The sequence below is a fragment of the Bufo gargarizans genome, chromosome 3 (genome assembly GCF_014858855.1).
Source record: "Bufo gargarizans isolate SCDJY-AF-19 chromosome 3, ASM1485885v1, whole genome shotgun sequence".
Lineage (NCBI taxonomy): Eukaryota > Metazoa > Chordata > Amphibia > Anura > Bufonidae > Bufo > Bufo gargarizans.
Window position 1 is genome coordinate 199,762,575 of NC_058082.1, and position 23,736 is coordinate 199,786,310.

The 23,736-nt window shown below is 47.2% G+C and overlaps 1 protein-coding gene across 5 annotated transcripts in view; it reads left to right on the forward strand.

The window, feature by feature from the left end:
- The window catches only part of HERC2 (HECT and RLD domain containing E3 ubiquitin protein ligase 2), a 222,904-nt gene that overhangs the window by 39,490 nt on the left and 159,678 nt on the right, over positions 1 to 23,736 (forward strand). For 3 of the 5 annotated variants that reach the window (XM_044288171.1, XM_044288175.1, XM_044288172.1), the window contains exons 5-14: positions 908 to 1,127; positions 2,609 to 2,745; positions 10,629 to 10,782; positions 12,443 to 12,553; positions 14,851 to 15,022; positions 15,933 to 16,106; positions 18,901 to 19,089; positions 21,515 to 21,666; positions 21,777 to 21,934; positions 22,990 to 23,103. In XM_044288171.1, coding sequence (XP_044144106.1) covers positions 908 to 1,127; positions 2,609 to 2,745; positions 10,629 to 10,782; positions 12,443 to 12,553; positions 14,851 to 15,022; positions 15,933 to 16,106; positions 18,901 to 19,089; positions 21,515 to 21,666; positions 21,777 to 21,934; positions 22,990 to 23,103 — 1,581 coding nt within the window. Of the gene's footprint in view, positions 1 to 907; positions 1,128 to 2,608; positions 2,746 to 4,141; positions 4,459 to 10,628; positions 10,783 to 12,442; positions 12,554 to 14,850; positions 15,023 to 15,932; positions 16,107 to 18,900; positions 19,090 to 21,514; positions 21,667 to 21,776; positions 21,935 to 22,989; positions 23,104 to 23,736 lie in introns of those variants that run through there. The other 2 variants (XM_044288174.1, XM_044288176.1) reach the window with 2 other exon arrangements.

The following is a 23,736-nucleotide window of genomic DNA, read 5'->3' on the forward strand; positions in this document are numbered from 1 at the left end:
TGCTGCCACTCCGGTTCCCCCAGCCGGGCTTTGTCTGCATCTGTGATAAAAAGCATGTGATCGCTGCAAGCAAATCACTGGCCTTTCCGGAGCGGCAATGCCGATTCTGCAAGGTGTCAGTTCTTTAATTTAGGCTGTTACCCAGCTCAGGGATGGGCAAACTCTGCCCTCCAGCTGTTTTAAAACTACAAATCCCATCATACCCTGCTGTAGGCTGATAGCTGTAGGCAGACTGGGAATGATGGGATTTGTAGTTTTACAACAGCTGGATGGCTGAGTTTGCCCAGCTTGTTGTGGAAACTAGACAACCCTTTAAGGGGTTGGGAAAGCATGTGTTTTTTTGGGCAATATGTATAGTAATGTGCACGTCCACCTCCTGAGGTGGTTGCACATGCTCTGTTCAACTTCAACTGCTACCAGCCATATCTTCTGTTAGACGCCGTAACCGTCACATGGGGAGGGTTGTGGCAGAAAGGGCACACCCCCTCAGCTGTGATTGGGATAGGGCTGCAGCAAAATGGACATGCCGCCCGAGCTGTCAGCCTGAAGAAAATCTAGGAGAACAATTAGAGCAATAAACGGGAACACCTCTGGTTCCAAGCGCACATGCGACAAGCCAGCCAGTTTACCAGGTACGAATCTGCTCACAGATTCCCTTTAAATGGTTCTCTTCAGTTGTCCTTTCCTGAATTTTAGGTGGTGATGTTTTTCAGTGTTTTGGTATCGATAACCGAGCTGCAGTCAGAAAGGGGCATGGAAGACAACTCATGATAGAGGAGAGGAGGGCTACCTGAGGTTCTCCTGACGCCAGGCCTATATATTTCAGAGGCTGCGTCCCAACGTGGATATTGAATAGTAATGGAGACTATAATAAAACAGAGTTTGATGCCATCTATTCCTTCTACAGATGTGAATGAACTTAAGGAGAGCCTCTACGTGCTTGTAAAGGAACAGCAAGTACTCGCGACACAGACGGCCACCACCACCCTTTCCGCCATGAGACTAAAGCAAAGACTGGTCATACTGGAGCGGTATTTTATTGCACTGAACAGAACTGTTTTTCAGGAAAGCATTAAAGTAAAATGGAAAAGTAACACCGTCCCTCCTCCTGCCGTGGAAAAGAAAGGGTAATTTCTGCTGAATAGCAGTCTATGCCTATAAAGTATGAATAGATGCTCAGTTACTGTATTCATACACACACCGTACTGTAGTAAGAATGCTTTCAAAAATAGAAGTGTTAATTTATTATTATCAGTTAACAAAATGCAAAGTGAATGAACAAAAGAGAAATACAAATTCCAGTAAATCAGCGTTTGGTGTGACCAACCTTTGCCCTCTAGGTACACTTGTTGTTCCAGACACATTGGAGAAAAACCCACAGATCTTCTGAGGACGTAGGCTTGCTCAAATCCTTCTTTCTCTTTATGTAATCCAAGTGGATTTGTGGTAAGTTCTCCAAGATGTCTGCAACAACCTTCATGCCGTTCCTTCAAAAACTGTGCAGGTGTATGTAGAAGAATTGATGCTGATTTGAAGGCAAAGGGGGGGTCACACCAAATATTGATTTGATTAACATTTCTCATTTGTTCATTCACTTTGCATTTTGTTAATTAATAAAAAATGATCTATTTCTGAAAGCATTCTTACTTTGCAGGATTTTTTCCATACCTTCCTAAAATTATTGCACAGTGCTGTATATAGGGTAGAAAGCACATTTCACATCATTGCTTTATGTCTCGAAAGATTGCACATTAAGGGCTCTTTCACACCAGCGGATGCCGTGTGGGTAATCCGCTGCGTGAATGACAGCCAAGCCGCGCTCCGGACAGCAGAGACACGGAGCAGTAACATGATTGATAATGCTCCGAGCCTCTGTGATCTTTTTACTACAAAATCGCAGCGAGATAAAGTTGTCTCTGTGATTTTGTAGTAAAAAGATAACCGAGCGGCACGGAGCATTATCAATCATGTTACTGCTCTGTGTCTCTGCTGTCTGGAGAGGGGTTCGTCATTCTTTCACGCAGCGGATTACCCGCACGGCATCCGCTCGTGTGAAAGAGCCCTAACAAGTTTAACATATATTATCAGACGCTACCCCCGTTAGTTTTCGTCTACCCTTTTAAAGAGGAGCTTCGCCATTTCTTAAGGAGAACCTTGCACCTCTCCTGACATGTCTGTTTTAGTAACTACTTGCATTCCGGTCTACTGTACTGTACTTACAGATTACGGGAGTGCAGTAGACCTGAAGTCGGACCGGAACTCCCAGTATCATAAGTTATCACGATGCTGTGAGTTGGGGTCAGAGGAGCAGTGTTCAGTCCAGAAAATGTCTATCCCACAGAACGTGTGTCCCGAAGCTAACACGCTAATGTGAAATTAGTCTAAAAGGTGTAGTCAAATAAACTAAAGAGCGCCAAAGCTGCTCCTTGGCCACTTTTATAGTGTTTTTCCTTTAATTTGCTTCGTCTTTAGCGAGGACATTTCTTCATTACATTGTCGGCCTCCTTCTTATTTGCCATTTTTGTTATCTAAAGTTCGAACACCTTTGTATTCATTTCTCGTCTGTGTACTTTGTTGTTTCTGATGCTGGTGACTTCATCCCTTGCAGTGAGGACATTTTTGAGCTTACCTTTCATGGACACAGCTCACGTCCAGTTGGCCAGGGGGTGGAAGGACTTGCTAGAGTGGGCTCCCGAGCTGCCCTGTCATTTGCCTTTGCTTTCCTGCGGAGAGCATGGAGATCTGGTAAGTCTCTCGTTTTCAGTCTGTGTGTATGGTTTGTATTTTTATTGTGTGGTTTTATCAGTATTGTATGATAATGATGCCCATGAGCACCAGACTAGTGTCCTGTATTTAATTTTATATATATATTGGTCATGCTGCCCAGTTTTGCAGGTAAACAACTTGAATGGACATTAATGGGAGTGTCTGGTTCTTGCACAAGCTGCCCCTGCAGCCAATCCGAGGTCTCAGTGGTCATGTGCTATGATACGCCCATCGCTGCTGATTGGTAAGGGCGGGTTTACATCACCGTTATGGATTCTTACAGGCTTCCGTTTAGCATTCCGTCATAATACAAGTCTATCGGCAGCATAACGGATCTTTCCCGGTTTCCATTATGCAGGACTGGACTCCTGCATAATGGAAACCAGGATAGATCCGTTCTGCTGCCCATAGACTTGTATTATAAAGGATCGAAACGGAATGCCTCTTACAGGCTTCCGTTTTGACTTCCGTGTTATGGATTCCGTTATTTTCCGTTATAACCATGCTATAACGGAAAACAAGAACAGAGTCCATAACGCTGATGGGAACCCGCCCTTAGTGTTTCATTGCTTGAGGCCAGCTGCTGCAGCCGGGTCAACATAGCCCAATCCAGGAGAACCGGAGTGGCTGTCTGGGTTCTGCTAGGTAAGTAATGGTCTTTCACTCAAACCTGGAATATTGTTCAGTTTCACTCTTGAAACCGGACAACCCCTTTAAGCAAAGATGGGAGCCTCTGTGCTGCACTGGCTGGGGATTGAGAAGTTTTTTGTATACCCCTGTAACATCAGTTTGATGACTGCACAGTGGTAATACGGCTGTGCTGAATCTATGCTGCTCTCCCTTATCACACCTCAGCAGCTGTTACTGTTTGCTTGGTGACCTGTAGTGTACAAGAACATGAGCCTCGCTAAAACGCCAAACCTCCTGCATGCCCATATGTATGTAGCTAATGTACTCGCTTCCAGTGTGAGAACGGGCTGCTGGAGGAGAAGTCATATGGCAGTAAAGTAATTGTATACGTGTTATTAGAAGTAGCCCGATCTGTAAAGTTACCAATGCATATGCCACAACCACAAATGGCAGGGTCTTGGTCTTCATCATTGGTTGTAAAGGGGGGGGGGGGGGGGTTTAACCCCTTAAGTACCAGGCCCATTTTTGGTTTTGCATTTTCATTTTTTTTCCCCTCCCCCCGCATTCCAATAGAGATAACATTTATTTATTTTCTCGCTCATATCATTGGGGGACACAGGACCATGGGTATAGCTTGCTGCTGCCACTAGGAGGCGACACTAGGCTGAAAGCTGTTTGCTCCTCCCCTGCAGGCTATACCCCCTCCAGCCTGGAGAGAGCATATCAGTTTTTAGCTTAGTGTCGTAGGAGGCAGACCTCCCTGCTTTGCAGGGTGGCACTTTGATTATTTTATTTTTTATTTTTCCAGAATCCGGATGGGGGGTCCAGGGTCGCTTGCGTCCCTGCATCCCCGGGAGGCGGGCCGGTGTACCTCGTTCACCGCCTTGCCGCCCCAAGAAGAAAAAGCGGACCAGGGCAGCCTCGCTCCCCTGCTTCCCCCCAGCTACAGGACTACCCTTTCTTCAGCCCTCTTCTGCCCGGACCCCTGTTGCCTGGTGCCAGCGGTCGTAGGGTGGTCCTGCTGGTGTTACAACTGAGGGTGAAGTCTACAGATGAAGATAGGTAAGTGACTCATCCCAGGCCCCCACTCGCGGTATAACAGCATGCCGTACTGCACGGCACCAGTGCCCCTGAGCGCCCCCCCGCCCGCCCGCCCGCCTGGCCGCCCGCCCGCGCCCCCGCACCCTGTGCGTTCCGCCGGCACCTTCGCGGACCTATCCGCTCCGTCTCCCTCCGTTCTTCGCCGCTGCATAGCGCACGGCAGCGTCTTTCCGTGCGGTCGCAGACGGCACTGCGCAGGGCAGATGCGCTATTCGCGGCGCGCCGGGACCTTCGCGGCCGCACGGCGGTGTCGGGTTCTTCCCCTCTGCTGCAGCGAAGCGGCCCCTTCTGGGCAGCCATGTTATCGGGGACTTTAGGCACGCTGGCCGCGGCTGCGGTCACGTGCACAGGGGTGGGCGGCGCTTGCGGCCTTCTTCGTTATCCTGCCGCTCCCGGGCTGTCAGGGGGCGTGGCTTATTCTCCCGCCCTGCTGAAACTTCCTCTTCCTCCCAGCACAGCGTGGTGGACACAGGACCTTGGCTCCCACTCCACTCTGGTAGGAGATAGATACCCCGTTCAGCAGGATATCAAACCATGTCTGACCCGGCCACTGACCCCCCTCAGGCAACCTGTGTGACCACTCACTATGCCTGCTCAGTGTGTTCAGCCAAATTCCCTCGGGGCCAGTCACTCTCACTGTGCTCGGCTTGTCAGAAGCCTGCGCAGAGCAATCCCCCTAGAACACTGCAGCCCACAGAAGCCTTAGATCGCCCTGTTCAGGGGGAACCAGACTGGGCAAGGTCCCTGTCTCGGGCAGTGGAGGACCTCTCTAAGGTTTCCCATTCCACCCTTTCTCTGTTGGGTCGTTTGGTAGATAAATCGCCACCGGTGCAATCCGCGCAACCGCATTGCACGCAAACCAGAGGCAGACCTCCTAGTAAGCGCCCCAGAGCAGGTAACCGTTCCTCCTCTGACGCCTCTGCATCCCCCCCTGCTCCTGGATCCCAGTCACAGGCGTCCTCCCTGCTAGGCGACGCACTGTCAGAGGGTGAGCTCGGGGATTCCGATGCGGATATGGATCTGGAGCACTCTTCTCAGATTGCTTCCATGGTGGATAGCCTGATTTCGGCAATAAGGGACACCTTCCGGGTTCAGGAGGATCTTCCCTCCACTAGCCAACAAGGGGTGTCGTTTCTGCGTGCGAAACAGACTCCTAAGGCTTTCCCGTTGCACGAGGATTTTTCTATTGTGGTTAACAAGGCTTGGGACCAGCCAGGTTTGCGTTTTGCTATCCCAAAGCGCCTGGACCTTCTCTACCCCTTTCCACGCGAGACAGTGGAACTGTGGTCCTCCCCGCCGAAGGTGGATCCGCCGGTGGCTCGACTGGCAAAATCTACGACCATTCCGGTAGCGGATGGTTCGTCACTCCAGGACCCGGTGGACCGTTGCGTAGAGTCGCTCTCCAAGTCAATCTTTACGGCGAGCGGTTCGGCGCTGCGTCCGATTTTCGCGTCCGCCTGGGTAGCCAAGGCGGTTTCGGAGTGGTCCATCCGGTTAAGCCAGGACATTTTGTCCAACCTCCCGCCTGCTGAGCTCGAGTTGTCTGCGCTCCAAATTTCACATGCGGGAAAATATATCTGTGAAGCGGCACTGGATGCTGGATCGATGGTCGCTCGTGCCTCAGCTCTCACCACCTCGGTACGCAGGGAGTTATGGCTCAAGGCCTGGAAGGCTGATTCTTCCTCTAAACGCTCTCTCCTAAAGCTTCCGTTTTCTGGGGCTCGGCTTTTCGGGCCGAAACTGGATGTCATAATCTCAGAAGCTACGGGTGGCAAAAGCACCCATCTGCCCCAACCCAAAGCGAAGCGGCCTTTTCAGTCCAGACCTGCGTCCTCACGCTTCCAGTCCTTTCGCCGTTTCTCGGGCACCCGTTCAGTCCCCACCTCCGCGGCGGGACCACCCAACCAGGATCGGCGGAAGGGCCCATCCTTTAAGCCCCAGCAGGCTTGGCGTCCACGTGCCCAGCAACCTCGCACAGCGCCAGGTAAGCAGCCTTCCGCATGAAGGTTTGTCCCCACCTTCTCAGGTGGGGGGGCGTCTTCTCCTGTTCCAGGACATTTGGCACGCCCACATTCCGGACGCATGGGCGCTCGAGGTAGTTTCCTCGGGCTACAAAATAGAATTCAGGTCCCTTCCCCCCAACCGTTTCTTCCCTTCCCAGCCTCCCAGGGATCCCGTCCGGGCCGCGGCTTTCTTGAACGCCGTCCAGTCCTTACTTCTGCGGGGGGTTATTTCTCCGGTACCTCCAGAAGAGCGGTTCACAGGTTTTTATTCCAACCTGTTTGTGGTCCCCAAGAAGGAGGGCGATGTGAGACCGGTGCTGGACCTCAAACTTCTGAATCGCTATCTACGGGTTCAGAGGTTCAGAATGGAATCCCTTCGTTCCGTTGTAGCCTCGTTGGTGCAGGGGGAGCACATGGCGTCTTTGGACGTACAAGATGCCTATCTCCACATACCTATTGCTACCATGCACCAACGTTTCCTCCGATTTGCCATCCAGTCGGATCACTTCCAATTCGTCGCGCTGCCATTCGGTCTGGCGACGGCCCCGCGGGTGTTCACGAAGGTTCTGGCACCCCTTCTGGGGATTCTGCGGTCCAGGGGCATTACCCTTCTCCCATACCTGGACGACATCTTGGTCAAAGCCCCGTCAGCGCCGCAATGCGCAGACAGCCTTCGGATTACGATGAGCACGCTCACTCGCTTCGGCTGGATTCTCAACCGAAGGAAGTCATGCCTGTTTCCGACCACTCGGATCAGGTTCCTGGGTATGACGTTGGATTCCGAGGCCGCCGTGGTCCGTCTCCCTCTAGACAAGAGATTGAGCATTCGGAATGCAGTGGTTCTGCTCAACCGGCATCGCAAGGTATCGATTCGCAACTGCATGCGAGTTCTGGGGCTGATGGTGGCCTCATTCGAGGCGGTACCGTTCGCCCAGTTCCACACCAGGGATTTTCAGCGGCTCATCCTGTCCTCCTGGGACAAGTCCCGGGATTCACTGGACCTCAGGATCTCGCTGCCTCAGCCCGTTCGCGAGGCTCTCGCCTGGTGGATGATTCCGGACAACCTGTCGTCAGGGAAGTCGTTCCTGCCGGTGTCATGGACGGTGATTACGACCGACGCCAGCCTCCGCGGTTGGGGAGGGGTCTTCGGTACTCGGACAGTCCAAGGTGTCTGGTCTCTGTCGGAGTCCAGACTACCCATCAATATCCTGGAGCTCCGGGCCATCTACCTCTCCCTTTGCCATTGGACCACCGATTTGCGGGGCCGTCCGGTCAGGATACAGTCGGACAACGCCACAGCGGTCGCCTACATCAATCACCAGGGGGGGACGCGCAGCGGACCGGTGATGGACGAGGCCGCGAGGATTCTGCAGTGGGCGGAAGCCCATGTCCCGATGGTCTCGGCGGTCTTCATCCCGGGCGTGGACAATTGGACGGCGGATTTCCTCAGCCGAACGACGGTGGACTCGGGGGAGTGGGCTCTCCACCCGGAGGTGTTCGAGGACCTTTGCCTCCGGTGGGGTCGCCCGGAAGTGGACCTAATGGCATCTCGGTTGAATCACAAACTCCCGTGCTTCCTGTCTCGCGCAAGGGATCCGATGGCCTACGACGTGGACGCACTCGTGGCGCCGTGGGGCGTCTTCAGTTTTCTGTATGTATTCCCGCCGCTGCCGCTCCTACCGCGGATTCTTCGCAGAATCAGGATGGAGGGTGTTCAAACGCTCCTGATTGCCCCAGACTGGCCGCGCCGAGCTTGGTACTCGGAGCTCGTTCTGCTCCTGGGCGACGCGCCGTGGCCTCTTCCACTCAGGCCCGACCTGCTCTCACAGGGCCCAGTCTTCCACCAGGGTTTACATACGCTGCGTTTGACGGCGTGGCTATTGAAACCTTCCTGCTGAAGAACAGGGGTTTCTCGGATGCGGTCGTTCGAACGATGATTAGGGCTCGGAAGCCCTCCTCTGCGAGAATCTACTATCGTACGTGGAGGTCGTTCTTGAAATTCTGTGAGGACAGGGACCTCCCCTCCAGGGGGTTTTCCCTCCCTACGGTGTTGGCCTTTCTTCAAGCGGGTTTGGAGCTGGGTCTGTCCCTAAGTTCGCTGAAAGGGCAGGTTTCGGCCCTTTCCATATTTTTCCAGCGTACGCTGGCGGTGCTGGGGCCCGTCAAGACCTTCATGCAGGGTGTTGCGCACACCGCGGCTCCATATCGGCCACCGTTACATTCCTGGGATCTGAATTTGGTGCTGGTGGCACTTCAGTCCGAGCCGTTTGAACCCCTGCGGGAAGTCTCCCTCCGCATGTTGTCGTGGAAGGTCGCATTCCTGGTTGCCATTACGTCCATCCGTCGGGTGTCTGAACTGGCGGCACTGTCGTGCAAGGAGCCTTTCTTGGTGTTCCATCAGGATAAGGTGGTGCTCCGGACGGTGCCGTCGTTTCTGCCGAAGGTGGTGTCGGCGTTCCATGTCAATGAGGACATTGTCCTCCCCTCGCTTTGCCCTAAACCTTCTCATCCTAGGGAAGTGGCGCTTCATCGTCTGGATGTAGTGCGGGCCTTACGGATCTACCTGGCCGCGGTCGCCTCCTTTCGGCGAGCGGACTCTCTGTTCCTAGTTCCGGAGGGTCCTCGGAAGGGTTTGGCGGCATCCAAGGTGGCGATTGCTCGGTGGATTAGATCGGCCATTCACGAGGCCTACCGCTCCAAAGGCAGGGTTCCTCCGCCTGGCGTCACGGCTCACTCGACCAGGGCGGTCGGGGCTTCTTGGGCACACTTTCACCACGCTTCGGCGTCTCAATTGTGTAAGGCAGCGACTTGGTCTTCGTTGCACACCTTCACCAAGTTCTACAAGGTGCATTCGTTCGCATCGGCGGATGCTGCTCTTGGCCGTAGGATCTTACAGGCCGCAGTGTAGTGGCTCGACTGTGGAGGTGGAGTCAGCGGTTTTCCCACCCTGGGGACTGCTTTAGGACGTCCCATGGTCCTGTGTCCCCCAATGATATGAGCGAGAAAACGAGATTTTTGTGAACTCACCTTGTAAAATCTCTTTCTCGCTTTATTCATTGGGGGACACAGCACCCACCCATTGTTGTTGGTTTCTACTGAGACCAGTGGTCCAAGTTACCGGTTGGGACTGAGGTCAGGTTCGGTTGTTTGGTTGGACTGTGGTCTTCCTGTTTTGTTTTGTTTCGGTATGTTTCTCCTACTGCTGAAGCACAAACTGATATGCTCTCTCCAGGCTGGAGGGGGTATAGCCTGCAGGGGAGGAGCAAACAGCTTTCAGCCTAGTGTCGCCTCCTAGTGGCAGCAGCAAGCTATACCCATGGTCCTGTGTCCCCCAATGAATAAAGCGAGAAAGAGATTTTACAAGGTGAGTTCACAAAAATCTCGTTTTTTCGTTCACATAGCCATATGATGGCTTATTTTTTTGCGTGACAAAATGCATTTTTTAACGGCACCCTTTAATTTACCATTTCTGTTATTGACAAACAGGAAAAAAATTATTTGTGGGGTTAAATTGAAAAAACCACAAAAAAAAAACACAACTCCACCAAGGTTTCTCGGGTTTTGACATTACTGGGTGCACGGTACGCTAAAAATGGCATAATGTTTTTTTAATCTGAAGCTCAATACGAATCCAGTGATGCGAAACATGTGTAGGTTTTTTATGAAAATGTTGTACTATTTACAAAAAAAAAATTCTAACTTTACTTTGCGTCACCATTTTCAGACAGGCCATAACTTTTTAATTTTTTTTATTTATTCTTTATTTTACAGAGCTGCACGATGGCTTGTTTTTGCCATAGTGAACTGTAGTTTTGATTGGTACCATTTTTGCGGTACATCTGACTTTTTGATCACTGCTGTTCAAATTTTTTTTTTTTGGGGGGGTGTAAGGTGACATAAGTATTTTTCTGTTATGGCATTTATCAGACAGGAATTTAAAAAAATAAAAATTTGGGACATGGCGATACCTAATATGTTTATTTTTTTATTGTATATATGTTTTTGTATGTACATTTGGGAAAGGAGGGTGATTTAGACTTTTTTAATATTTTAATGTTTTTTTTTCTTGCATTATACAATTTTTCCACCTTTTTATGATGTCCATTTTTGTTTTTTTACATTATCCAGGTGAAGATGCAGATCTTTGTAGTGAACTGTTACAAGAATCCCTCGACGCCCTGAGGGCTCTTCCTGAGGCCACACTCTTTGATGAGGGCACAGTTTCATCTGTCTGGCTTGAAGTTGTTGAGCGAGCTACAAAATTTTTAAGGTCTGTTACAGGGTGAGTTTGCAGTGATGTTTTTAATGTTTGTGTTTTTTTTATATATATATATATTTTTTTTTTACTCCTTTTATGATATTTATAACCAGTTGTGTTTAAAGGGAACCTGTCACCGGGATTTGGGGCATAGAGCTGAGGACATGGGTTGCTAGATGGCCGCTAGCACATCCGCAATACCCAGTCCCCATAGCTCTGTGTGCTTTTATTGTGTAAAAAACCTGATTTGATACATATGCAAATTAGCCTGAGATGAGTCCTGTACGTGAGATGAGTCCTGTCCCTGACTCATCTCAGGTTAATTTGCATATGTATCAAATCGTTTTATTTTTACACAATAAAAGCACACAGAGCTACGGGGACTGGGTATTGCTGATGTGCTAGCGGCCATCTAGCAACCCATGTCCTCAGCTCTATACACAAAATCCCGGTGACAGGTTCCCTTTAATAATACGATATTGCTGCATTCTTGTTATAATAATTATTTTCCATCTTTCTGTACTACCGTATGTACATATTGATGTCACCTGAGTCTGGATGCTCCTTCTATTGATGAGACCCATGTAAATGGACACTGTCCACACTGTTGTAGTGGTTGTAGTATCAGGTCTCGTATTACATACCTTGTTATGAGCTTTAATAGCCTTCATCTGGAAATTCCCTTTTAAAGGGGTTTTCTGAGTTTTTAATAGTAATAAGGTATCCCAAGGATAGGTCATCAGTATCTGATTAGTGGGGGTCCGACACCTGGCACCCTGGAGATCATCTATTTGAAGAAGTCATGGTGCTTCTGTGTGCGCCGCAGCCTCTTTGCAGCTTACCAAACACAGCGCTGTCCATTGGATAGTGGCTGTGCTTGGTATTGCAGCTCAGCCTCAATCGCCTGTATGGGACTGAGCTGCGCCTAGGCCATGTGGCCCATGAACATGACATCACACAACCGTGACATCACCGTAGCGTAGCGTTGCGGCCTCTTCAAACAGCTTATCTGCAGGGTTCCTGGGAGGTGGACCCCCAGCAATCAGATATTGATCACCTATCTTGAGGCTACAATACAAGTTCCTCTGCATGAGCACCTCTAGATGACTTTTTAGGTTCTGATGCTTATTTGGTATTGTAATCTTCAAACCTTGTTCTTGCAGACAGACCCTAATACTAAAGAACCAATATCATGTTGAACATGGTGTCTGCAGGAGGAGCTGAGCAGTGATCTCTAGTTTTGGGGGAAAGGTTCACTTGTAAAGATAACTTCTAACTTATTCTTCTCATTCCCGCTCATTCTATACTTAGTAGACTAGTGGGGAGGGGTCTTCTTCCTGATTGACAGCCTTACCTGTATGACTCTACAAACGGCTATAGCTGTCAATCACTGAAGGCACCGCCCACTGGACTCCTTAGCCCAGAAAGAGCAGAGACGAGTTGTACTAAATCGATTTCCTTGAAACTATATATCAATCTGGTCTGCGCCTGCGACTCTAAAACAGGATGCTGGCAGCGTGTTCAGCCTGACGGTTACCCTTTACCAACCTGACCATCTTGATGAATGTGTTCATACTTTTTTTTTTTTTTTTTTTTTTTTTCTTATGTCGGAGTACTTTCTTTGTCGAGGCTTATCAGTTGATTAGTTTATTGATGTACTTTTTTTTTTTTTTTCTTTTTCCAGTGATATCCACGGTGCTCAGAGTCCTAGGGCTGCAGGAAACATTCCACTTCAAGACCAGCACCTAGCACTTGCCATATTACTAGAGCTTGCTGTACAGAGGGGCACTCTCAGGTCAGTAGGGATTTTAGGAACCATCTGCTTTCCTATCTTAAAATTGTGGGGCACAATTTTATTAATAAAGCGCCATAGCTGGTGGAGGATCTGCCGAAGTTATGAAGAGGCGCCGGCCTCTCCATAACATTGGCGCATCCAGCGCCAGTTCTAAATGTAAGACAGCTTTCGAGCTGTCTTACATTTAGGCTACATTCACACGTCCGTATGTGTTTTGCGGTCCGCAAATTGCATTCTGTATGGCATCCGTGTTTAGTTTTTTTTTTGCCACGCCCATTGTAACAATGCCTATCCTTGTCGGCAAAACAGACAAGAATAGGACATGTTCTATCTTTTTTGCGGGGCTACGGAATGGACATATGGATGCGGATAGCACACTGTGTGCTGTCCGCATTTTTTAACGCTAAAAAACCCCCAGAACAGACACTGAAACAAAATACGTTCGTGTGAATATAGCCTTAGACCATTTTCTACGCCTAAAAAGGGCCCCGCCCGTGCCACGCCCCAAATTTCTGATCTGGTGTGACCGGGAAAAGTCGCAGATGGATATCTGCGCCTGAAATATGCCTAATTTAGGCATATTTCAGATTAGTTAATGACCCACTGTATTTGTATAGAATTATATGATGGTGGACATTTTTGCTACTGGACTGCATCGCGTAAGGGTCCATTCACAAGTCCATAAGTGTTTTGTGGATCCGTGGATTCGCAAAACACGGACATCGGCAATGTTCATTCCGCATTTTGCGGACTGCACATTGCGGACCGCACATTGCCGGCACTTAATAGAAAATGCCTAATCTTGTCCGCAATTGCGGACAAGAATAGGACATGTTCTATTTTTTTTGGGAACGTAAATACGGACCTGGAAGTGCGGATCCGCATTTCCATATCCGGGCTGCACATCGTGCGGCCCCATAAAAATGAATGGGTCCGCAATTCCGTTCTGCAAAATGCGGAACATAATTTCAGACGTATGAATGGAGCCTTATTCTGTACAGGAAGAGCATGTTCACCACCCATAGCATTTAGAGGTGTTTTTGACCAAGGTATTCCTAGATCCTTGCCAAGGTTATGAATGTTGATGTATAATGAATACATGTCTGCTAATCCATGGGAACTTATTCAGTTGATGGCTGGAGCAGAATAGACCGCTATATGTGGGTGTGACCTAAGCAGTTTGTGGTGATTTCCCAAGATCCTTGGCATTAGCATCAATCACAAATAGTTCTTTCCTATTAAGATTTACCATTATAACCGCCATTGTGTTAAAGGTATTGTTCAGGATTAGAAAAACATGGCTGCTTTGTGTGCGGTGTTACAGCGCAGCCGCACTTGCGTGGAAATTGAGCTGCAATACTGGATGCAACTCGTGGACCGGAGTGTTTGTTTTTTGAAAGGAGCAGCTGTGATTTTCTACAGTAATCTTGCACTACGTCTTTAAAGGCTATGGACACTTTTGGGGCAATTTTTGTATGATTGAGAAGTGTTACTCTGGAAACAGACTGATTTTTTTAAACCTGTATCTCAAAAATGTCTGAAAACTTTTAACAAAGACCAACTGAAAAAATGATTTTAGCCAAAATGAGTAAAAAGTAATCATAGAAGATGACCCTAAAGGTAGCCATAGCCATTACGCAGTGATTCGATAATTGCTGCTCCCTTCAGGTTATAAATGCATACATAAATATAGACATTGCACCCCCATATAGGGCATGCAATACATGAGAATACATTAAAGACTATCTGTCAGCAGATTTGTACCTATGAAACTGGCTGTCCTGTTGCATTGTGTGCTTGGCATCTATGTTGATCCCATGTCCATATGTGTCCGCATTGCTGAGAAAAATGATGTATAAATATATGCATATTATCCTCTAGGAGCAACGGGGGCGTTTCTGTTGCACTTAGAGGCTTTGCTTTCTCTGCAACTGCCGTGACCTCTTCGCTTTGACAGGGCCAGATGTGATAATGGTTTCACTGCTAGGCGCAGTGAATCAAAGTGGAAAGGGTGCAGCAGTTAAAGAAAGAGGGGAAATGTCTTTTACCCCAAAATGAGGAAAAAAATGCAATCCTAAAAGAAATTGCCTCTGAAGTTTTACATAGCCTTTAACTACCACCCAACTCTGAGACTCGCCAAGTTATGTGTTTGTTCTTGATGTCCTGTATAAAAAATGTGCTCAGTGCAATTCAAGCATTATATGGATGCATATAATTATAATTGAAAGTATTTTTTTTTTAAGATTTTATTCATAATGTGTGCAAATTGCATTCATTTATATTTATTTTCCCACTAGCCAAATGTTATCTGCTGTTATGCTGCTACTTCAACTCTGGGACAATGGAACAAGGGAAACTGATAATGAGCGGTCCGCCCAGGGAACCAGCGCGCCTCTCCTCCCTCTACTACATCGGTTCCAGGGTATTGTGTGCAATAAAGATGTTCATAACCTGGAAAAAGAAATTCAGGTACGAGTATATTAGTGGGGTTATCCAATTTCACAAACTGCCCCCCCCCCCCCCCCCCATGTGCCAGGCCCCTCACCGGGAATATACTTACCCTGCTCCCGGCGCCGCTCCTGGTCCCCATACCGCCACTGCTGCTTCTCCCTGTACACGGATAAATTGTCAGCTGTCTGCAATAAAGTCCAGACTGGGCAGAAACATGGCCTCCACTGGGAACGCCCAGATAGACTTTTGTTGCTGTCTGCAGGTAATTTATTCATAAACTTCTAGAAGGTATGGTGGAGGAATAATACAACATAAAAGTATATTCAAGGGGGGTTAGCCCATCTGGGACATTTATGGCTCATGTGGGATATGCCATAAATGTCAGAGAGGTCTGGGACCAGCTCCTATCTCCAGAATGGGACCACAGAAGTGAACAGAGAGCAGCCACACTTGCTCAACCAACCTCTGTTCACCGCTGTGGGATTCTAAATATAGCCAAGCACTGGCAGTGCCATAGCTGTGAATGTAGAGGTGGCTGCGCTTGCACAGTGTGCCCTCTATTTGCCACTGTGAGAGTTCCCAAAATAGCCGAACATGCTCACTCATCTATTTTTCAAAGCTTCTATAGCGATGAATGGACGGCATGCCGCACATGCGCTGTGTTCTGGGCAGCCCCGTTCTCTAGATAGCGGTGGTTCTCCGCTCTGGCACCCTTTCCTGATATCCTAGCAATATGACATTAATGTCCTAGATGGGCCAACCCCATTAATAGATGATCCAGAATTCTAACATGGGGAATGCAAGTAGTGGCTAAAACAGACATGTCCGGGGAGGTGACAGGTCCTCCTATATGGAGGTGAGAGCTGCTGATTTGGATCATTCGCACACTTTGACTTGAATTATGTACATTTTTTATATTTTTTTCTAGGTGCTCTCATGTCCTCTAAGCCCAAATGAAAACTTTTTGCGCTATCTGATATTGCCTCAGGACAATGAGCTAGCTATTGACTTAAGGCAAACTGCAGTTGTTATCATGGCACATTTAGACCGATTGGCCGTGCCATGCATGCCTCCACAGTGCAGCTCCCCGACCTCACATAAGGTATGCGCGTTTCCTCTTCTCTAAATAAATGCATGTACTTACCTTGTAGCTTCTGTGCAAGTGTTCAACTAACATCATATCTTTCCCACTTAAAATAATTCTGGAGCTACTACCCTCTTTGCGTCACTGGTATATCTCCTGCGCAGACTGGGACTCCGCTAGGCAGGGAGATGGGCTCTGCACTGGCACTCAGAGAAGGTGCAGAATACATTGCAATTATTGTCCCCTTAAAAGAGTAACTAAACCTTTGTGTAAAATATTAATAGGATGGTCTAGTCCCCTAATAAAACTTTTTCTAATCTACTTTATTAATTTTGTATTTTTATTATACTTTTTCTTCCCTAAAGCGCACCATTCACTGTGAGCTTAAAATTCAGTTCCCTGTACACGGCCGACAGCCCAGCGGTGTATGGAGTAAGGAGTGTGAAATTTACGAATGAGGCCGCGTAAGCAGGGAGTACGGGCAAGGAGCGCATATTACTGCTCCTGCCAGTGATCCCTGGAGTATTACTCTTGGCATAGCACATGGGTACCCTGCACCCATGTACTATGCCAGGATTTGCTGAGCGGATCGGGCTCCTCCCTGTGAGAACTGCATGTCAGGTCTTACCTTAGTGGAACAGGCAGAGACAGGAGTCCGCTCTGCTCAGCTAATCCTGGTATAGTACATGGGTACAGGGTACCCATGTGCTATGCCAAGAGTTAGTAATCCTCCGGGGATGACAGGCAGGAGCAGCAATATGCGCTCCTTGCCCGTACTCCCTGCTTACGCGGCCTCATTCGTAAATTTCACACTCCGTACACCTCTGAGCTGCCTGCGGTGTACAGAGAACTGAGTTTTAAGCGCACAGTGAATGGTGCCCTTGAGGGAGGAAATACTATCATAAAAATACAAAATTAGTTGAAAATGTTTTACTAGTGACATCATAATAAAATTTGATACAAAGTTTTAGTTACTCTTTAAGGTACATCCACAACTAGAAACTCAGCCGCAGACTTTCTACCTTGAAAAATCTATCAGCGAGTTTCTCTGAAAATCCGCCTCCGCAAAAGACGCTTGACATGGGCTGGTTCTTGCAGCGGCATTGCTACAGGAATCGCAGCAATTGAACTGCAATGGTTAAAAGCCGCAGGTAAAACTTGCAGCGTAAATTGAATTGCAGTGAATTTATTTATTTTTGTTCATTGTGTGGATGGGATTTCTGAAATCTTATTCACGTTATTACACTGCATGTGGAAAATCCCCTGCATACAGTGCTAGCAAAGTATAGCCGTTAGACCTTTCACACATCAGACAGCACACATATCCATTGACTTTTAATCTGTGTACTCGCAGTAGTGGGTTTTTTTTCATGGACCACGGGTCCGTGGTGACACCACGGAAGCGTGCCCCCCCCTTTTTTTTATTTTTTTATAGATCCCTCACACACATTATAATATGTAGGCCCATGAAAACCAGGATGCCATCCGTGTCTGGTCAGTGGTTTTCACGGATAGTTGCTAGGAGATGCTCTAGAAATTAGTTTTCAGCCTAGCGATGTCCGTGGAATACGAATGACACTTGGAGAGCAAAAGGCAGACGCACAGACCAAATGCGGATCCTTCACAGACATCTTCATGGGTGAACCACTGACCGTCTTCTGATGGGTGTTATCACGGACACGGACGTGTGAATGAGGCCTTAGGAGATCTTTTGCCTGTTAACTGACGTGGCATGTAGGTGAGGCTAGACTTACTACTGGGGTTGCTAACCAGCATCTTCATCCCTACTTCACAATCCTGAAGGCTGCATTTATTTTAGGAAGGAGATAAGCGGGTCCTCCCCATAAAGCAGTCTGTAGCATGTAATGCTCTATATTTAAGCTGAATACATTTTATTATTAACCTGATGCTGTATGAAGTGGCAAATGGTATTGTTGACTCCTCGGCTTCAATCTTTTCTTTGTGTATATTACAATAATAATACAGCACGTTTCTTTCTTTAATAACGAAGGCCGAGCTCGCATGTGCTTTGTGAATTCCGTTTTTCTGTTCGAGCACGAAACTTTCAAGCTGTGATGAATCCATCACATGTCGGACGGCAGCAGCTCCTGACAGATCCTGTTGACTTATAATGGGGTCCTTTTAGGGTTCTTCATAGCGACTGTTATTTTATGGAGAAGAAAATGGTGCACCATGCGGAAGCCATTTATATCTGTGATGTGAACAAGCCTAAGACTGAGCCTTTTAGTTTTTGTAGCCAATGAAACGTATTCTTGACCCAGTTATACTGTTCATGCTGCATCCTAGTGGATCCCATTGACAGGATAGGGAATAGCTATTAGATTGGTGGGGTCCTACTGCTGGGATCCCCACTGATCATGAGAATGAGGGCCCTTTCCCCCCTCAGACCTCCTGAAATGAATGGAGTGGCTGCTCGAATGTGCGTCCCCGCTGCTCGAGTCATTTCTATGGGAGTTCCGGAGATACAGCGCTCTGCTATCTCCGGAATTCCCATAGAAATGAATGCAGCAGCTGCACACTTGCCTGACCGGCCGCTCCGTTCATTTCAAGGTGGTAGGTGACCCAATTCTTGTGATCAGTAGACGATCCCAGCGGTAGGATCCCCACCAATCCTAATAGTTATCCCCTATCCTGTGTATAGGGAATAAATTAATCTAACCAGAATCCCCCTTTAAGAAGCTTGACTGTATAATCACTGCATGCTTGGACTATTGATATTTTATATATATATATATATATATATATATATATAAGATCATAGCAATCTTCCCTTTTTTTTTTCTGTTTCTAGGGCTCCTTGCAGGAGGTAATCAGTTGGGGTCTTTTGGGGTGGAAGTATTATGCGAATGTGAGTGGCCCGATACAATGTGAAGCTCTGGCTACGCTTGGTGTTACGCAAATAGCCTGCGCTGAGAAGTGTTTCCTGATACTTTCCAGAAACGGCAAGGTTTACACTCAGACGTACAACAATAATACACTGGTAAGCGGCATGGTGAAGAAACTCGGGTTACGTTGTATTTCATGCTTATGCATTTACTGTTACAAAGTGATGTCTGCCTGAGAGAAGAAATGGCATTATAATAGCAGCATGATCCATTTTATGTTAGATATGGTTTACATGCCTGTTTTGGGTTCTGAAAATTGTGCTACACACTTTACTATGGCTAAGGCCTAAATCGGGGCGTATTTTCCTTCCCTAAGCTACTTGGACTGCACACAGACAACATATCTCCCTAGGACTGGGTGCAGAAGCTCAGGGCGTGCAGGAACATTGGCTTAGAGACCAATGGAGACATTTGTCTCCAGGTCACTGTCTACACGGGCATATGGACTTCACTGCATATTCAAATCATTTGTGTCTTGTAGCTGCAAGACGGATGATTTTTTGTATGGCTGTCTGAATATGTCCTCACTGAAAGACATGAAGGCAAAGTATATTTGGCTTTCTGCACTCCCACCATTCCCTTATGGAAAGGGGTAAGTGGCTGCCAGACACATCGACCACTCTTTTTGTTGTCAGTGACAAAGGATCATCTACATGGGACAGCCTTGATGCCCTTGCACATTAGATAGTAGATGACGGTTACCTAAAATGTGTCGCTAAGTTTACAGAGGTAAGACTTTTAAAGCCACATTTGGGCCTATTATCGGGAACGAGCGTTCCTTTACGAAAAGCTCGTTGATCAGGTGAAATGATTGGAGGTGAAGACACCTCAATCATCATTCCTGGGCAGCAGATTGTGCTGTCCAAAAAGCAATCTGCTGCCGAGCAGCAACGATCGCAGTAGCATACTGTAGAAGTGATTGCTGCATGTAAATGCTGCTCTTTACCGCCACGTCACCAGTGAGCAGTTAAGCAGCATTTAGACGCCATGAAGAGCAGCAGAATGTCTGGATGGAAGCGTTAAGTGGAGGTAAAGGGCAACATTTACATGCAGTGATCACCTCTACAGTGCGGATGCATAAAAGGCTTCTTAAAGTTGTCTGCCTGCATGACTTTCTCATTCTTACTTGCACATCGTTACTACAATTTGTACTATTTCATATACGTGAAAGCCTTCATAAGGTAGTAATACATTAAAGGAGTTGTCAAAGTTGTTTTTTTGTTCTTTGTATGTGTCTAACTAATCCAATGTACGTGGTTTTCACTTCACTTACTGCATCTACAGTGTCCCTGTTCTCCTAGTTAGCTGAGGGTTACATGACCTGTGATGTCAACTTCTTTCTCTGCTCTGATGACATTATGTGCAGAAGCCTGAGGAGCAGCTCTGCCTCTGTGCAAGGAGCCTCACTGTGAAGGCTGTGCTGGTTGGAGTGATAAGCCCCACCCCCTGTACTGACCTGTGTCTCCCCTCCCACTGGATTCTCCAGCAAAGTGTAATCCCTTCTACTATCAGCAGCATAGACGCAGGGCTGGAGGCTTTGCCTTAAGTGCTGAACAGCTGCAGGGTTTCCTCTTCTCCAGGCACTGAAGAGATGCTCTGCACAGGATCTTCCCTCACCCTGCAAACACAGAGCTGGCAGACTGGAGGAGTTCTCTCCTCTATACTCTTCTGTTGGCTGTGAGGAAGTGTCTGCAGAGCATTGCACAAGAAGTGGTAGATGTACACTGTGTGCTGTCTGCATCTTGGAAATGAATGGGTCCGGATCCGTTGTGGAACAGATATGGATCCATTTTGCTGACGTGTGAATGGAACCTAAGACCGGCATCTAAAACGCTAATCTTAATAAATGTGCCCCATAGTCTTTAGTTCATTTAGGAAGAGGCTGTAGTAATAAACTTGCTGCATGTTATTTAAATCCATGTACATTATCTGGTTAACCTGGTGGCACTTATCTCCAGGAAAGCAAATTATCAGATGGGTAAAAACCCCTCCTGTCTGAACCTTGTTGCCATGACCGTAGATGGGCTGTTAAAGGGGTTGTCCCATCTCGCCGTCCTGTGTGGCCAGAGTTCAGGAAACGGCATAGCCTGCTGTGCTGCACTGTTTGCGTAGCTTTCATGCGCTACTATGGGGTACATACAGTCATAGAAATGATTGTTCTTCTACTATGCAGCATCCATTGCCCCACTGCCTTCCTATAGATTTCTTCCGCAGTAGTTATGGTCCCTCATTGGGCAGTCTAAAAGCACCTTAGGGGGGATAGATGAACTACATGAACTAGAATTGTGCTGGGTTTCTAGCTCCATTTAAAGTATCGTGTGCTCAGGTATTGTAGGAGTGGCTCCCATTCTGGTACTCAACCCACCCTTGTATTACATGGACAGCCATTCATGTAATTTTTTGCTTCAGAAACGTCCTGGCTAAATTAGAAGATCTCCACCCCCCCGACGGCTGCATTTTGTAAGGGAATGTCTCTGATTAATCTCTATATCTAACTTCTTGTGATTTCTCTTCAACCAGGGACCACAGCTTGTGCAGGGTCTTGCCTCCCGAAATATTGTGAAGATTTATTCTCATTCTGATGGACAGCATTATCTGGCCTTATCCTCCACTGGTGAACTATTTTCATGGGGTTGTGGTGATGGTGGAAGACTAGGTCATGGAGACACTGTGTAAGATTTTTTTTTTATTATTATTCGGTTAAACTTTTTTATTTTTTGTTATTTGCCAATTCTGGTTTTGTGTTGATTTCTAAAAACCTTCATTTTCTTTTTTCTTTTAGTTCATTAGAGGAGCCTAAACTGGTTTCTGCCCTGTGTGGCAAGCAGTCTGGGAAGCAGATTGTTCACATTGCATGCGGCAGCACATACAGTGCCGCCATCACTGCTGATGGAGAGCTGTACACTTGGGGCCGAGGAAACTATGGAAGACTGGGACATGGTGTGTATACCATTTTATTCAGACAAATATATATAGCAAGTTGACTGGTGCAAAAAAAGCTTACTTCCTTCAACCTAGGACTTTGGTAATTGTGCATGAAGATAACATATATTGTCAGTTGTGAGCCGCAGCATTCAGGGCAGGTGGCATTCTTGTCTTAATAATATGTGATGTAATATTTTAATAGTAGTTTTTTTTTTAAGTATGGTGATATTGGGGCTGTTAACACAAAAAAGTCTCATTATCCAGCTAGATACCATCGACAAGAATGTTGGGCATAAGGATCTTCTCATTTTGTTCTGGGGTGTCCATCATAAGTATACATCGTGAGGATTTCCCCTGACAGATGCCCGTGTGTAAGCATATAGTGGCATCCATCGCCCATAGGCTGCCATTGTAATAGAATAGTGTTTTACGCATAAACTTTTTTTTCCTGGATGTCTGATCTACAGTCTGCTGCCCTGTTCCATTCATTTTATTTTATTTTTTTACAGTTCTGATAGATATAGACATCAGATGTCAGGTAGTCACTAGTGTAACTTAATAATAATGTAATCACAGAGTACCTTCACCAGTGTAAAACGTAGCCTTTACTGATGATCATTAAAAATCACCAAATGTATGGAACAGGGCAGAGTACCTTCATCCGGGTAAAACATAACCTTTACTGATGATCATTCAAAATCACCAGTGTGAGCAAGTGTGAGGGATTTTGAATGATCATCAGTAAAGGTTACGTTTTACACTGATGAAGGTACTCTGCCCTGTTCCATACATTTGGTGATTTTTAAATGATCATCAGTAAAAGTTACGTTTTACACTGATGAAGGTACTCTGCCCTGTTCCATACAGCAAGAAAAAAGTATACTGATGTACATCAGCTGAAGAGAGGCCCAAAGGACGCCCTCCTGGCCTTCATCACATGGGTGGGGGGCCTCAAGGCATATGTTATATGCACCAGGAGCTTTCCCATCCAACACTGTAAATGGTGGTGTGAAAGGAGCCTAAAAAAAAGGGTAAATATAATAATTTTGTAATGGTTTTGCTACTTCTAGGCTCAAGTGAGGACCAGACTGTTCCAATGTTGGTGACTGGACTGAAAGGACTAAAGGTAGTCGACATTTCTTGTGGAAGTGGAGATGCTCAGACTTTGGCAGTGACTGAAAATGGTACGTTGTTTGATTGCATATCTGTAACTGAGATGTAGCATTTAAAGGGAGTCTGTCACCATGATTGTGGACTACTACCTGCAGTAATACATAAGAAGTACTGCATATAAGGGCTCCAGATTGACCCTTTTTTATTTTCCTATTGCCCCCTGTTTTCCCCCGCTGTCAGCACTCAAAGCTGCACTGAAACACAGAGTCTAGACTGCTGTGCAGTGCTAACCTAACACAGAGGACTCACTATGGATTTCAGCGCAGCTTTAAACGCTGACAGTGGGGGCCAGTAGAAAAAAAAAGTTGCGTTCTGGACTCCTTACATGCACTACTACTCATGTATTGCAGCAGATAATAGTCCAAGACCATGGTGACAGATTCCCTGGGTTAGTTGCTTCCTATGAAATGGGCCCTGTTGTGTGTGTTTGATATACAGAAAACGCCTGGTATTACTGCTGGGGGCATGGACTGGTGTATAGAGTGCTGACAGTATGTTTTCTCTGCTCCAGTAAACCTCTACATATCTTAAAGTACCCACCTTCTAAGAGGACCACAATGTGTTGCCATACTAGGAACATGGGTTATCAGTCTCTATGGACACATAAAATAAGGGTGACAGGACAAAAGCTACCAGACAGTCAG